Source organism: Dromiciops gliroides, chromosome 4 (assembly GCF_019393635.1).
Source record: "Dromiciops gliroides isolate mDroGli1 chromosome 4, mDroGli1.pri, whole genome shotgun sequence".
In the NCBI taxonomy this organism is placed as follows: Eukaryota; Metazoa; Chordata; class Mammalia; order Microbiotheria; family Microbiotheriidae; genus Dromiciops; species Dromiciops gliroides.
The window spans coordinates 458,766,746-458,782,212 of NC_057864.1; the positions used below are offsets into that span (position 1 = coordinate 458,766,746).

Sequence of the window (15,467 nt, forward strand, 5' to 3'; positions counted from 1 at the left end):
GGATCTAGGTTCAAATTCTGCCTCTGGTAATAATCGTGTGACTTTAGGGAATCCCTTCATTAGCTCAGTTTCTTCCTCTGTAAAGTGAAGGTCCTGTCTATTTCAAAAACTATGATCCTATGGAATTTTGTACAATCCATTCGATTCTATTCATTAATCATTCAGTGCTTATGTACCCATCTTTGTTCAAGGCACTGTGGCTATGGGGACACACAAAAATATAGTAGGGGTTGAGAGTCATTGGGGTTTACTGGAAAGGACAGAGGACCTGGATTTGAATCACAGATCTGACATTTAGAAAGCTGTATGAGACCTTGGGCAAGTCACTTAATCTCTGTGCCTCAGTTTCCTTATTTGTACAATGAGAGGGTTGGAATAGATAGTTTTTAAGAAATAACATTTTTAAGCCCTAGAAAGCTCTAAATCTTTGATATTTTGAGTTCTCCACCTAAAGGAACTTTCCATCTGACACTTTCCCCCTTCCCGAATGTGAAAGAGATGAGACAGACACAAAGGTCAAAGTGTTATTATTAGCAAGTTATTATTAGGTGAATAACTTAGACAAGTGATAGTGAAAGTTAGTAAGAAGAGAGATCAATAAGGGCTGGAGCAAATGCAGAGGACACAGTGGGGAATGGAATTTAGCAAGGCAAAATCTAGCTGGGAGAAGGTCATTGGGAAGAGGCCAGTATTTGGAATGGGGAACCTCTATCAGTCATTTACTATGTAACCCTAGGCAAGTTACTCACCCCTCAGAACTTTTGTTTCTTCAGCAGTAAAATGGGATTCAGAATTCTCTATCTGCCTCGAGGGGTAGTTGTAGGTGAAGTACTTTTTACCCCTTAAAGTGCTTAAATCTGAACTAATTCTCTTAATTGCTAAGGCTTCTGTAATTGGTCAACTGGGTGAATGGGAACACGATTCAAACAAAACTGCCAAAAAAGTTTTTGTCTAGGGGATGGGGAAGTGAAACTGGGATTTCATTGATACAGAGAACTCCTGGACTAGGAAGTTCCTTCTAGCAATGAAGGGTTACCTAGAGCACTTGGCAGCTAAGTGACTTAACCAGGGTCACACAAGCCAGTGTAAAGGGTGAGGAGAAAGTGGGAGTTGAACCCAGGTTTTCTTGGCTGTCATACCAGCATTCTCTCCAGTAGGTTATGAGGCTTATTTGTTCCCTTGCCTCTGCCAATTACTTCTGTGTGACACTGGGAAAGTTACATGGCTTTTCTGGGCCTCAGTTTCCTCATCTGTAAAAAAGAAAGTGCGGGGGGGGAGGGGGAGGAAGGGGCTGTCTCTGTGATCCCCTGCAACTTTAAATCTCTGATCTTGTGATTTCCCCAGGGCTCTCCCAACATTCCCTAGTAGAGTCAAAACTGGCAACCTCCCAGCCTACGCTCCACCTCCACCCAAGCCCAGACGCGTGGCCGGCCCACAGAGGGCGCAGCCGCTTCGGGGAAGCCGGCTCACGAGCTCGAGTGGGTGGGTGGGTAAGCGGGCGCGCGCCAGCGGGCACAGCCCAGGGCGCGGGCGCGCGCGCAACCCTAGGCTCCGGCCGAGAGGCGCTGCTGCGTGCGCGCGGCCCAGGTGTGGAGCAGGAGGAGGAGGCGGAGGCTGCGGCGGCGGGCCCAGCTGGGGCGGCCCCCTCGGAGGGAAGGGGCGGAGAGGAGGGGGAGGGAGGAGAGGGGAGGGCCAGGCAGGGGCGGGGCCGGGCCGGACCAGGGCGGGACCAGCCGCCGCTGTCTCCGTCTCGGTCTCCCGTCTCCCACAGCGCCCGGGCAGCCGCAGCGGGAGGAGCGGAAACTGCCGGCTCTGGGCTTTCTTACGGACCGGGCCGCCCTGCCAGCGCATCCCCGGCCCTGCCCGCTTCGGTCCGGGCCGCTGCCAGCCGCGCCGTCCGCAGGGGGCCTCAGGTCCCCCCCCCCCCGCCCAGCTCAGCTCAGCCCAGCTCAGCCCAGCCCAGCCCGGCCCAGCCCGGTCCAGCCCGGTCCAGCCCGGCCCAGCCCGGCCCGCGCCTCCATCCTCCGCCGCCGGGATCCCACCTGTGCCGCCCGCGCCATGGCGGAGCGAGAGAGCCTCGAGTTCGGCAAGGCGGACTTCGTGCTCATGGACTCGGTCACCATGTCCGAGTTCATGGCCAACCTCCGGCTCAGGTAGGCGGGGGCGGGGGCGGTGCGGCTGGGCGGGGGTGGGGGCTGGGGAGGGAGACCGACCCCCTGCGAGGGCAAGATGCTCAGCGTCTGGCGGGGGCCGAGGAGCGGGGGACAGGGGGAGCGGGGGGCTGGGACAGACGCAGTGCCCGCAGCCGGGGCCGGAGGGGACGGACCGAGCCGCTCCGCCGCGGGCATCCCCCAAGTTCAAGTTGCCTCCCTGCAGTTGCCCCCTCGCGTCGTCATTCCGGCTGGGAGGCGAGGATTCCCAGCGCGCTGCTTTCCGGGGCGTTGTCCGCTTTCAAAGTTGCTTTAAACTAAAGTGGACAAAGTCCCAGAGGTTCAAAGGAATGCTTCTTGTACTTGCGGATGCCAAGAACAACTGCCCAAGTTTAGGGATCTTCGTTTGTTTTTAACCCGGGGTCTTCCACAGTTCCCATCTTTAAGGTGATTTACCCCGGACCCCATCGTACTAACCGATAGAATCTCCTTCTCACCCTACCTCTCTGTGCTTCAGGCTGCTTTCTCCGTAAGACTCTAAGTTACAAAGATGGTGCCAATCTGCATTGGTAGCTAAAGTTTCTTCAGCCAAGAGTTCCCAATATCATTAGTAGCAGGCATATATAATAAGCACTTAAAGGTTTACTAAACGCTTTTGGAACTGACTGTTAGAGTTACATAGTGGGATATTGAGCGGTTAGGTGACCTGGCCAGGGTCGGAGTATTTATCAGAGGCAAGTTGTGGAATCCATGTCATCTGTGTCAGTGTCATGTAATGGACAGGGAGTCATGTAATGGATAGGAAATTGGAGTCAGTCGCTCTGGGTTCAGATCCTGCCTCAGACACTGACTTGTTCATACAAACCCAGTTTGTACCTCAGCTTTCTCATCTGCAAAATGAACTAAGAAGAGGGAGTGGGACTCGAGGTTCCTCCCAGTTCCAAAACTATGCTTCTGTGATCATTCTGTCTCCAAGGCAGGTGTTCTATTCCCTACTGCCCTTCTGCTGCTCCTAACAAAATCATTTCCCTTCTTTACAGATGAGAAAACTGAGCTTTAGGGAAGTCAAATGACTTAACCAAAGTTACACAGCATTTTAATGTCAGAGCCAGAATTCCAGCTGAGGCATCCTGACTCCAAGTTCAGCATTCTTTTCCATACACCATACTTTTTTTTTGAAGTACATTGAAATTTTCTTTTGAATGAAATTTTAAACAATAGAATTAATGCTGAATGGAGATGCAGAGTGTTGAAATAGTTTGACACTTGAGTTTTATGTTACTCTAAATGGAGTTTCATATATCTAAATTCTAATTTTTATAGTTTCTGGATTCTTCCATTCCTCCAAAGGTTTATAGCCTGCAGTAAGTTATGACAGTCCATAAAATTATGAAGCATAGGGTCAATATCCAAGTTTGCTCAGTTAGAATTATAGACTTTACAGCTAGCAGGGATCTCAGAGATAATCACACCCAAACCTCTTATTTTACAGTTGGGGAAACTGAGGTCCATAAAGGTCATGAGCTCTTCACTTTTGCCCTTTGACCAGAAATTCATTTTCTGTATTCCGTTGTAATAATAATAATACTCTAATTCTTTGTAACTGTTAGCACAACAGCTGAGGCTTTAAACACCCCACCTTTCCAAAATGTAAAACTTAAGGCTTCTTTAGGAACTATACCCAAGGTCAGAAGGCAGCATGATAGGGTGGAAACTTAGCACTTTCTGGAAGTCTGAACCACCTGGGTTCTAGATCTCTAATAATTTCATTGTGAACTTGGAAAGACCTTTAACCTCAGTTTTCCCATTTGCAAAATGGAATAATACTCGTCTTACCTTTGTCAGAAGGTTGTTTTGATAATCAACTGAGATGGTGGCCCAAAAACCATCAAGGATCGTTTACATATAACCTCTTACTTTTATATCTAAAATTCTATGATTCAGAATATCAGCAGCCTTCTCATGTAGTGAACATTACCTTCCTAGAAAGGGGGTGGTATGTTGAAATGATACAAGTTGAATCTCCCTTTCCCTCTTCCTCTTTCTCTCCCTCCCCACCTGTTTTCAAGGAAATAGTAAAGTTTGTCTTCCAATGCAGATCCCACATCTTATCTAGTCTGAGAGGATTGTCTGGGATGCTGAGAGGTTAAGTGACTTAGGGCCACACGGGCCCTCAAATGGAGCTGCTTTTGATCTGTCTACTCTCTAGTCACCATATTATGCTACCTTCTCTCATAGAAGAGGCTATATAATAGGAGGCTCTCCTGGTGCTAATTTTTTTTTAATAGTATGAGCACAAATATAATATTTACCAGCCTGTAAATAACATAACTATATGAGAGACAGAGATAGACGAACAGCAAAATACAAAGAATGAAAGGTCAACACTGGAGAAAAAAAGACCTCAGTTTACCTCTTACACTACGGGCAAATTACTCAACCTCTAAGAACCACAAGCTATACTCTCAAAGTAACTATTCATACTTGGCTACTTTCTCAATCTCCATCAAATCTTGACAATGTTCTATCCATACATTGAGAGTATTGTTGATAAGAATATGAAAATGGGAGGTAGGCTTTCACATTCTCCAGAAGAATAAATCTTTGCAGTCACGCTGGTACCTGAAAGGTGGGAAAAGTATTCAGTTGCAATACTTGTTTATAAAGAAGTATTTGATTCTTAAAGATTTTTCTCCACAATGTGTGTCTATATACACATATGTGCAATGTATATCATGTATACATGTAATGCATAATATGTATTATATGCAATATATTATAATATACCATATATACATATTTGTACATATGATGGGCCAAAAATCTCAATGTTTTAATAACTTTTTGAAAATTATTTTTTCTTTATTTTTTGCCATGTATAAGAAACAATTTTTCACACATAATGTATATTTATTTCCTATATATACTGTATATGATGCTATGGTATTGTAAATTAAAAATAAAAAATAAAGGAGTTATTAAATTTTGAGACCCCTTTGTGACTTTTGGCCCACCCTGTCCATGTATATATAATGGTGATAATGATAATGATAACTTAATGTCCATATATAATGGTGATAATGATACTAATAACTTAACATTTATACAATGCTTATTATGTGCCAGGCACCATGCTAAGCACTTTACAATCACTATCTCATTTGATCCTCACAACAGCTTTGGGAGGGAAGTGCTATTATCACCCCCATTTTATAGGAAATAAGGCAAACAAGTTAAGTGACTTGCCCAGGGTCACACAGCTAGCAAATATTGGAGGTCACATTTGAACTCAAGTCTTCCTGACTCCAGGTCCAGCATTCTATCCACTCCTCCAGCTAGTTCTCCAACACAAGTGTTGGGCATACACATGTATGTTTACATGCACACGCACAACATCTATGTGTGTATACACAAGATAGTTTGCATGAAAATACATATGTGTGTGTGAATCACATCATAATCTTTGAAACAAGTAACAAAAGAGATGGCTCTGTTCAAACTTTTGAATATCAAAAAAGCTAGTTGCCTTAGTGCATTGAGTGCTGGACTTGGAGTCAGGAAGACCTCAGTTCAGATCCTGACACAGATATTTAGTAGCTATATGATGCTGGGCTAGTCACCCAATTTCTCTGTCTCAGTTTCCTCATCTGTAAAATGAGTATCACATTAGTACCTCCCTCCTAGACTTGTTGCGAGGGTTCAAATGGAAGAACACTTGGCAGACCTTAAAGTGCCACATAAATCCTGATTATTATTAATATCAAAAAAGTCATAAAAGAAATAGACATAAGCTCAGCCAAAGCATCTGCCACTATCCCAGAGGGTGACCATGTCAGAAAGATCCCTTCTAAAATAATACAACAAAAGTAACTGAAATCGATGTGATATTTTTAAAGTTTTCCAAACACTTGACACATATTACTTACATAACAGCTCTGTGAGACATGTACTATAAATATTATCACCCCCATTTTACAAAGGAGAAAACAGGCTACCCGGGGTTAGGTGGCTTGCTTATGGCCACATGATATGGAAGCTGGGATTTAAGCCCACATTTTTCCTAGGTACAAGCCTAGCATGCTCCCTAGCATGCTAAGCTTCTTTCCAATGGTGACATTGTTCCTGTGTTCCTGTTTGTTGGTGACATTATCTCTATTACATTATTTCAGAAGAGTAAGGAACCTCCTTAGCAAGACCCATAAGCATTCTGAAGAGTTTGGTCTAACAAATCACACCGGAGGGAAAAAAGTAGATGATGTAATAGCAATAGTACCATTAAGTAGATGTAGAATTGGTTGAATTGTAGAGCCAAAGAATAGTCATTAATGGTACAACTTGCTTTCCACAAAACAATAGTAGAGGCAGCAGGTGGCCATCACCAGTCATCCTAACCTATGTCTTATCACTGGACCCTAGTGACTCTGGAGGAGAGAGGCTGATGATTTTGCACAGCTCTGCCTTGCTTAAATCCAATTTACTTACAAATCAAGACATCACCCTCCTAATGTCATTGGTTCTCTTTGAGAATGAAGGACAAACAATAACTACAGTAGAGGCAGCATGTTGTAGGAGATAGTCCACCAGCCTTAGAGCCTAGAGACCTAGCTTCAAATCCTACCTATGTGACCCTAGTTAGTCACTCAATTTTCAAATCTGAAACATCTGACGTCCCTTCTGGTTCTCAATCTATGTTTCTATGATCATCTGTGAGCTCGGAAGGAAGTCTTTAACAAAGTCCCCCCAGGGAATCTATGCTTGGCCCTGCCTGTGTTTATAATTTTTTTTAATCAATGTCAACTATTATTATTCATAACCTGTGTATAGGCACAGATGATATGCTTATCACATTGGCATCTTTCACAGAGCTGGGAAGATTAGCAGACACACTGGTTGACAGAATCTGAGGATGAAATTTAATTGAGATAAATTTTAAGCCCTATACTTTAAAAAAAATCAGCTTTGCAAGGATAAGGTGGGGAAAGTGTAGCTAGAAAGTTCATTTGAAAAAGATCTGAGGATTTCAGTGGACTACAAACTCAGTATGATAGGACGGACAGTCACAAAAAGTTAATGTAAGTCTTAAAATGCCTTAAGAAAAGTATAGTGTCCAGGGGTAGAGAGGTGATAGATAGGTCTATCGTGATTGGACTATATCCAGAGTGTTGTGTTTTGTTCACAGCACCCCCTTATAAAGCTGCTGGTAAATTGAAATGGCTCCAGAAGAGGATGAAGGTCTGTCCTCAAGATCTCAAGATTTGTGGACAGGGTGACTCAGTATGGGGATGCTGATCTTAGAGAAGGGGAGATTTAGGAAGACTTCTCTCTGTGAGATCGTGCAGTAAGCTGGATTGTCCTGGCTACACATTTGGCTGAAGCTTTACCCACAGTAATGCCTCTCAGCATTTTATCTTTAGGGAGTCTGAGGATCATGGAATGCTTATAGTATCTGAAAAATCAGGTGACTCAAATGGCAATGGAGAGATGAATGATGGCCATATGAAAGCTGCAACAAATTTCCGGTGGTGATATAATATGCAAAAAGTGGCATAAATGTTAATCTCTAGAGTGTGAATGGAAAGGAACTGAGGTCTAGTCATACACTGAAAGGGAGGGATAACAGGTGGACAGCTCAAGAATTGAACTGGTATCCACAGAACATTAGAAAAAATCAAAGGAACATCTTTTCCAACATGTTGGCTGGGCCACCTCTGGTGGGATGGAAAGTTAATGGGATTGTGATTCACTGAAGTCTATACAATGCATTACAAAGTTTTCCAAAGAATCAATAAATCAGTTGCTTCATCTTGGCTTTACAATGATTCTGGATTTTTGAAGGATCTACTAGCACAGGAGTCCTGGCATCTAGGTGGTACAGTAGATAGAGTGCTGAGCCTGTCAAATCAGCACTGTGTCATTTAATCTGTGCCTGCTTCAGTTTCCTCATTTGTAAAATTGGAATGATAATAACACACATCTCAAAGAGTTGTTGTGAGGATCTAATGAGATAATATTTGTAAAGGACTTCGCACAGTGCCTGGCACATAGTAAGTGCTTAATAAATGCTTATTCCAGTCCTATTCTAAGCCCAGTCACAGAATCTAAAAATTAGAAGGAACCTCAGAGGTCATCTAGTCTAAACCATACCTGACCAAGTCCTCAGTATAACAGTGACCTATGCTTGAAGACCTACAAGGAGGAGAAATCCTCCAAGCTGGGCTGTCATTGATTCTGGATCCACTGATGGGGACATGATGATGATTCATTTGGGACTAATAGACCAGTGAGGCCCAGCACCAAGTTAAGTATTCAGCCACAACAACTCATGAATTCCCAGCACACCCATTCTAGCATTTTGTAAACTCCATTATAACTTCATGCCAATGAACAGTGTTTCCAAATGGCATCATTAATACATTAGAACTAAAGACTGCTATGACCTTTTGGGGGTTCAATGGATCATCCACTTATAATGTTGTTTCAGTTACGGTATTAACTCCCCCCCAAATGGTATATATCAAAAGGTACTTATTAAGTTCTTGCTATGTGCTAGGCACATGAAGACAGTTAACAAAGGCTTATCTACATTGACAGATGGAAATACCAATACTTGTTATACAAGTTATAGATAATACAAGTTATACATGTATATCAAGTTAGGCAATATAATAATCAAACACAAATTTAGTGGGCTGGTTTTATTTTTTCTACGTAGGTGGGTGGGAGCCAGAATAAGAAAACAGTTGTGTAGGTCAGTGAGAAGGATATAGACCCTGGCACCATGCCTGAGGCTGGAAGTAGGAGAAACCCCATAGAGTGTGCATCTGGACACAGACCTGAAGGAATAGAGCCTTGTGTGTTGGAGTGGCTAGGGAAGCTGAAGGTGATGTAATTCACTCATTGCCTCTTGTATCAAGTAATAACACAGGAGTCAGAGTCCCACCCAGTACAGGTTGGGGGTTGCCTGTATAGTTTAATCTCTCTGAGAATACAAAGTGTATGAGCTCATCCCAAAAGCTATTGTGAGAATTCCACTGAAGATTGAGACATTTAGCTTTCTTTTAATTTCAGTAAAAACACAACATTAATGAAATGACTGCCTGTTCTTTAAATATTCAAAGTCATACCTATCTTAACATTGTTAAATTCATGGGATTTAGTGGTAGAAGGCTCATTGTGGGTGGGAATCATTTTGTTCTCTGTACTTGTATCCTCAGTGGCTGGTGTTTAGAAATACGTGATTTATTGGTAGAAGGGACATTTGAGATCACTTGGTCCAAATCCCTCTTATAATTTTTATAATTTAGACCCAAAGAGGTGTGATGGCTGGCTTGGGGTCACACAGAGTAGCAGGGTTAGTATTAGAATTCAGTCTGATTCTGGCTATGCCTTATACTGTCCTTTCTCTTCTTGGTTCCTTGATAAAATATGCTGTTAGATGAAACAATATTACAGGGGGTGTTTAGTACCATAGAAACAATGTTAGAAATGGATGTGCTATTGAACCCAAAAAAAGGTTTCAGCCCAGTTTAGTTATAAAGTATTAATGATGCTATTTGGAAACATTGTACATTGGTATGATTTGGTATGTGTTCTCTGCTATGTAGAGTTTGCAAAATGTTGGAATGGGGCTACTGAGAGTTTCAAGTTTTGCTAAACTAACTAGGTAGGACGGTGCAGGTGCAATGGAATTAAATTTCCTTTGATTTACATTTGCAACCTAACTGTGGTGGGGGCATGTACAGGTCTCTAGGCTCTTCTATCACTTATATGAACAGTTAGTACATCTGATGGCCTTTTTCTCTCTACTTATGCCGCTCCTATTCTGTAATGGAGACTGCTCACCTGGACTATTGTAAACTCCTAATTCAGCTCCCGGCTCCTGTTCCCTCCTCTCCTTTTCAATCCTCCCCCTGCACAGCTGATCAAATAAAATCATGTATTTTTAGACCTGGAAGATTCCTTAAAAGGTAAGTTTAACACCTGAGTTTATAGATGAGGAAAGTAAGATATAGAGAAGATAAATTACCTGTCCAGGGTCACACAGCTAATAAGCATCAAAGGCAGCATTTGAATCTAAGTCTTCCTAACCCCAAGTCAGGTGCGGTATCCATTATGCTGTATATGCTGTCTCTCAAGCTCTCTAATGTCACTTCCCTGCTCATGAGTCTTCAATATTTTGTTGTGTTTTTTAAAAAAATAATAAACATTTTTCATTTTCTTTCATTTTTTTCTTCTAATCAAGTCTTGTACAAAATGACAAATATGGCAGTGTTTTACATTATCATACATAGATAATCCATGTTTGCTACCTCAGGGAGGGGGGAAGGAGAGGAAGGGAAAGAGGGATAAAAATTGGAACCCAAAACGATGAGTGTTTTTTAAAGATATAATAAAATAAGATGGGGGGGTGGGTAGAGACTATTTAGTGGCCTCTAAGATGTAACACAAACTTCTCAGCCTAGTATTTAAATCCCTTAACAATCTCACTCTAGGCAGTTGTATGTTCCAGTTATTATATATTCCTCACTTTCATGAACACTGCATGCCAGCAAAATCAATCTACTTAATTAGGCATTCCATCTTGAGTCTGTGCCTTCACACAAATTGCTGTTCCTCATTACTGGAATGTTCTCTCTTTTCTCCTCCTCTTCTTAGAATTCTAAGCTTCCTTTAATGATGGTGATGGTAGGTGATGGTGGTGGTGGTGGTCATAAATAGCTAGCATTGTCATAGTGCTTTAAAGTTTGCAAATACTGTCTTTACAAATATCTCATTTTATCCTTCCAACCAGCCTGGGAGGCAGGCCCTAGGCTTAGGTGCCATCTTGTACTGGAAGCCTTTCCTGATCTCTTCTTCCCTCCCCCTAGTTGTTAGTGAACTCTCTCTCCTCCAATTATCTTGTATTTACTTTTCAGCATACCTGTTGTCATTCTCCCCACTCCACTCCACTCCACCCCTTTCCCTGGGGAACTTAATCTCCTGGACTACTGGAATTATTTCTCATCCCCATGCCTTGCACATAGTATAAGCGCTTAAGAAATATATGTTCACTGATTATTGAATGGTTGCAAAATCTTCAATTTTGGAAGCATTCATGAACCAAATGTATATTGGGATAAGCAAAGATTTATTTAATCATAGTGAGCACATTCATAAGTGTATGTTGCAATTCAACTCTATATTTATCTGGTGACTGCTACAGAGGATAAAAAAGAGCTTATAGCCTAATTGGGGACATAAGATTAGCACAGTGAAACAATTAGAGACCATATAAGGCAGGATGTAGCTAAGTGATAGACTAGTTGTGTCCTTAAATGCAGTATTTTACAAAAAAGAAGCAACCATTCAAAGTGGGAAAGCTCAGGAATGTTTAGCTCAGAATTTTAGAGCTATTCTACCCTCTCTGTTTTATAGATTAGAAAACTAAGACTCAAAGGTGAAATTACCTTCCCAAGGTCATACAGCTAATTTTTTTGGCAGATCAGGATAGATTAGAATACATACCTTCTTCCCACTTGCACTTCTTTTCACCTTCTTATGATGAATTGGATGTCTGTCAGCAATTTAAAGTTTGAAAAGCAATTCACAGATCTTATTAGTCAATCTTCACAACAGCAGCATTATTATCGCCATTTTACAGGTTGGGAAACTGAGGAACAGAATGGTTAAGTGACTTGCTTAGTGTCACAAAGCTAGTAAGCATCTGAGGCAAGATTCAAACCCAGGTCTTCCTGACTTCACACTTTCCCTCTCTCCCCTTTGTGTCATCTTCACACAGTTCTCTGTTGTGCTTGCCAAACCATGCACTGTCTTTCTTCAGGTGAAGTACCTGGGTGTGTATGTTCAACTATTTTTTTAAAAAAATGTGGTTTTTGAGGGATGCTTATTAGAAGCATAGAGGTAATCATTTAACAGAGATTTGGAGCTAAGATGATCATTGGCTCAGGTACAGCCCTATAGCATACATAGCTCTGAGTCATAGAGTGGGAGTGGGGAGGGTCAGAGGGGGGAGCATCTATGATAATTTCAGGTTCCTGTGGCTCCTTAAGCCATGTGACCAGGGGAGCTTCCTAAAGCTGTCCCAGGGTTTGGAGGTGCATGCCAGTGCTACAGGGGACTGGTGGGCATTAGATCCAAATTGCAGAGGGTAACCAAGAGCCCATCATTGGGTATTGCATAGTGCTAAAGCCTTGGGGCTGACAGATTCTAAAGTCTATCCTGGCCCATGATATCTGAATATCTCTAGTTATATATATATATAGAAATGTTTGCTTAATTGGGTCAGAATCATTTTTCTATTAGCTACTTCTTTGATTAAAGCAAATTTCTGTTTGTGCATGAGTCTGCCTGAATCTTTGGGTCTATGAAGATTCCATTTGTTTCTCTATCTCTCATATGTGTACCTCAAATGGTATAAAGCCACCTAATGATGCCTCTTTCCACAGAATCAGAGTTGGAGCTGGAAAGCATCCTAGAAGTCATCTGGTCCATCTCCTTTATTTTTACAAATGAGGAAACTGAAGTCCAGCGAGCTTAAATAATTCGTCCAGAGTGAGGCAAACAGTAAGGGAAGATTCAGGATCTGGGACTAGATCTTCTAACTCCCAGTCTGGCCATTTTAATTAAGTTCTGTGGCACTGTTCCCTTGTTTGGGGAGGTTGGTCCTGTGTCTTCCCTTTTGGCAGGTTTAGATTAGGAAGGAAAAGAGAGAGGGAAGCTCCTTTTGCCATTTTTCATTTATCTACATAGTTATGAGCACAGTGTATATTCCATGCTCTGAAAATTGGTTCTCTCCTGCCCACCCCCAGCAATGGTGGGTGATAAGCACTTGAAATTTCAACTGTGGCATCTTGATAGTGTAGTTTCATAGCACCCTTTTCCTCTGTAGCCTCTAGCCACTTGGTTCCTTCCTCCCTTCCCTCTCCATTCCACACTTGGGCATTTTCTGGGTGAATCTAACTTCCTGTATTGATGCTAGTTTTGTGTCTTATATCCATCAGAGCTTTCTGAAACTCTGGATTTTGACACTGTGCTAAGTGAACAGCACAGGATGAATCAATGAGCTGGGGGTGCCTGCTGATGCTACCACTTAATATGAGAGGGTAAAGGAATAATGAGGGGCTGATGAGCTAAAGGAAGCATTAACAGATGAGAAAAGAAGGGGTTATAGACTTTTTAATGTCCATTAAGACAGGATCTCTCAACTGCCTGCTGTGGCAAATTGTTAACGGTCCCCACAGCACTGAGGCCCTTCCTTCTTAACACCATTAAATAGAAATGGAAAGCCCCACCTTTTCCTCCTTCCCTTTTCATATTGCTTTTCCATACTGCTCCTTTCTTCCTGGGTTCCAGGTAAAGCTGCTGCCTTGAAGTTACAGAGCAGTTTGGCTTACAGTAGAAACCGAGATATTTGACTCCCTGTAGTGTGGTCTTGGTTGGGAAGCACTGCCATGAGAGTCAGGTTGTATCTTTTTCTTTTGTTTTTGTTTTTGTTTTTTTGGTGAGGCAATTGGGGTTAAGTGACTTGCCCAGGGTCACACAGCTAGTAAGTGTTAAGTGTCTGAGGCCAGATTTGAACTCAGGTCCTCCTGACTCCAGGGCCAGTGCTCTATCCACTGCACCACCTAGCTGCCCCAGTCAGGTTGTATTTTACCCAGAGGGATGAAGTTCTGCCAGGAATTCTTCTCCCTTCCTTCCTATCCCAGACTTCAGTTGCGGTAATCTAAGCTGTGGCATCCTTCTAGGCTTAGCTCAAGGGCAGTCTCCTTCCAGATAGCAGTGAGCTTCCATAGCACTTTGTACTTTTTTTTACAATATCATTTTAATGTAACAATGATTGAGCACCTTTTGGTGTATAAGGTGTACCCTTGATGGGAGCCCAGAGGCAACAAAATGGATCCTTGCCCAGTTGGAGCTTATGATCTGATATTTAAATATTTCAGGAGCCTTTGATTTTGCTTTCAGTGCTGGTACTCACACCACTGAAGGAAAGCCAGTAGATGGTCTGGGAGATATTGTAGTCCAAAACAGTGACACACAGAACCCCAACCCCTACAGCTCTCCTAGTTGTGAGCCTCCACTCTTAGCCAGTCTGTCTCTCAAACAGCAGGTGTACAGGTTGTCCCTGGATCCTAACTGGAAGCCTGTATAGGACTTTCCAGTGGTAGCAGAATCTTTGAGGATCCAGTATCACCTCTGCTTTGAGGAGGCATCAGTAGAAGTGGACTCTATTAAGAGGGATAAAACATGGTCACAAATAAATCACAGTATCTCAGATCCTTGGAAATGACTTTTTAGTCTAAACAAGAATCACCTCCACAATCTACCTGAGAAGCGGTCATCTGGCCTTTGCTTAAAGCACTTTAATAGGGAAAGGAAACCTCATTTCATTTGGGGGTAACTAATTGTTGAGAAATGCTTTTTTATGACTTCCACACATTGCTCCTAATTCTGCCTTTTGGAGTCAAGCATCATCATTGCCAATGAGCACTGTGATAAATGCTGGGGATACCAAGAAAGGCAAAAACATGGCCCCTGACCCAGGGAGCTTACACTTTAATTAGGGAGATAACAAGCAAACAGCTGTATGCAATGGATGGATGGTTGGATGGATGGATGGATGGACGGACGGACGGACGGATGGATGGAGGGAGGAAGATGATATAGATAGATGGATGGATATAGAAACTATAACTGAGAAGTAATCTCAGAGGGAAGATGCTAGCAGTGCAGATAGGCAAAGGAGGGACCTGGCAAGGCCTCTTACAGAAGATAGGATTTGTGTTCTGTCTTGATGGAAGCCGGGAGGAAGGGTGAGAGAAGGGAATTCCAGGCACCCAGTCAGGAGATGGGCTGTCATGTTGGAGAAGTAGCAAGGAGATCAATGTTACTGAATTATGGCAAACTCTGAGGGGAGTCAAGTAATAGAAGACTAGGAGAAGAGGTTGGGTTTTGAAAAGCTTTACAAAGCAAACAGAATTCTGGATTTGATACTGGGGGTAATAAGAAGCCACTGGGGTTTACTGAATAAGGGGATGACATGGTCAAGCATGCTGATGAAGATTTGTTGATTAAATAGAACAAGTTGAATATAATTGAACAGTATGGGGAAAGCAAGCACACGATTTCATTTGTAGTATATTCACTTGTGTATATTTATCTCACTTTCTAGACAGTAAGCTTCCTGAGGGCAAGACCCATGACTTACCCTTTTGTATCTCCTCTCCCCTACCTATCAGAGTACTTCAAACATAATAAGTACACAATAAGTATTTGATTAAATGAAAGAAATGTACCTGTTAGTGACCCGTAAGTCCA

General features: G+C 42.5%; 1 protein-coding gene across 1 annotated transcript in view; it reads left to right on the top strand.

Annotated features, from left to right (window-relative positions):
• The first annotated feature begins 1,718 nt into the window (after positions 1–1,718).
• The window catches only part of MYO1D (myosin ID), a 412,141-nt gene continuing 398,392 nt past the window's right edge, over positions 1,719–15,467 (top strand). The window contains exon 1 of the mRNA XM_043964054.1: positions 1,719–2,153. Coding sequence (XP_043819989.1) covers positions 2,059–2,153 — 95 coding nt within the window. The 5' untranslated portion in view covers positions 1,719–2,058. The remainder of the gene's footprint in view (positions 2,154–15,467) is intronic.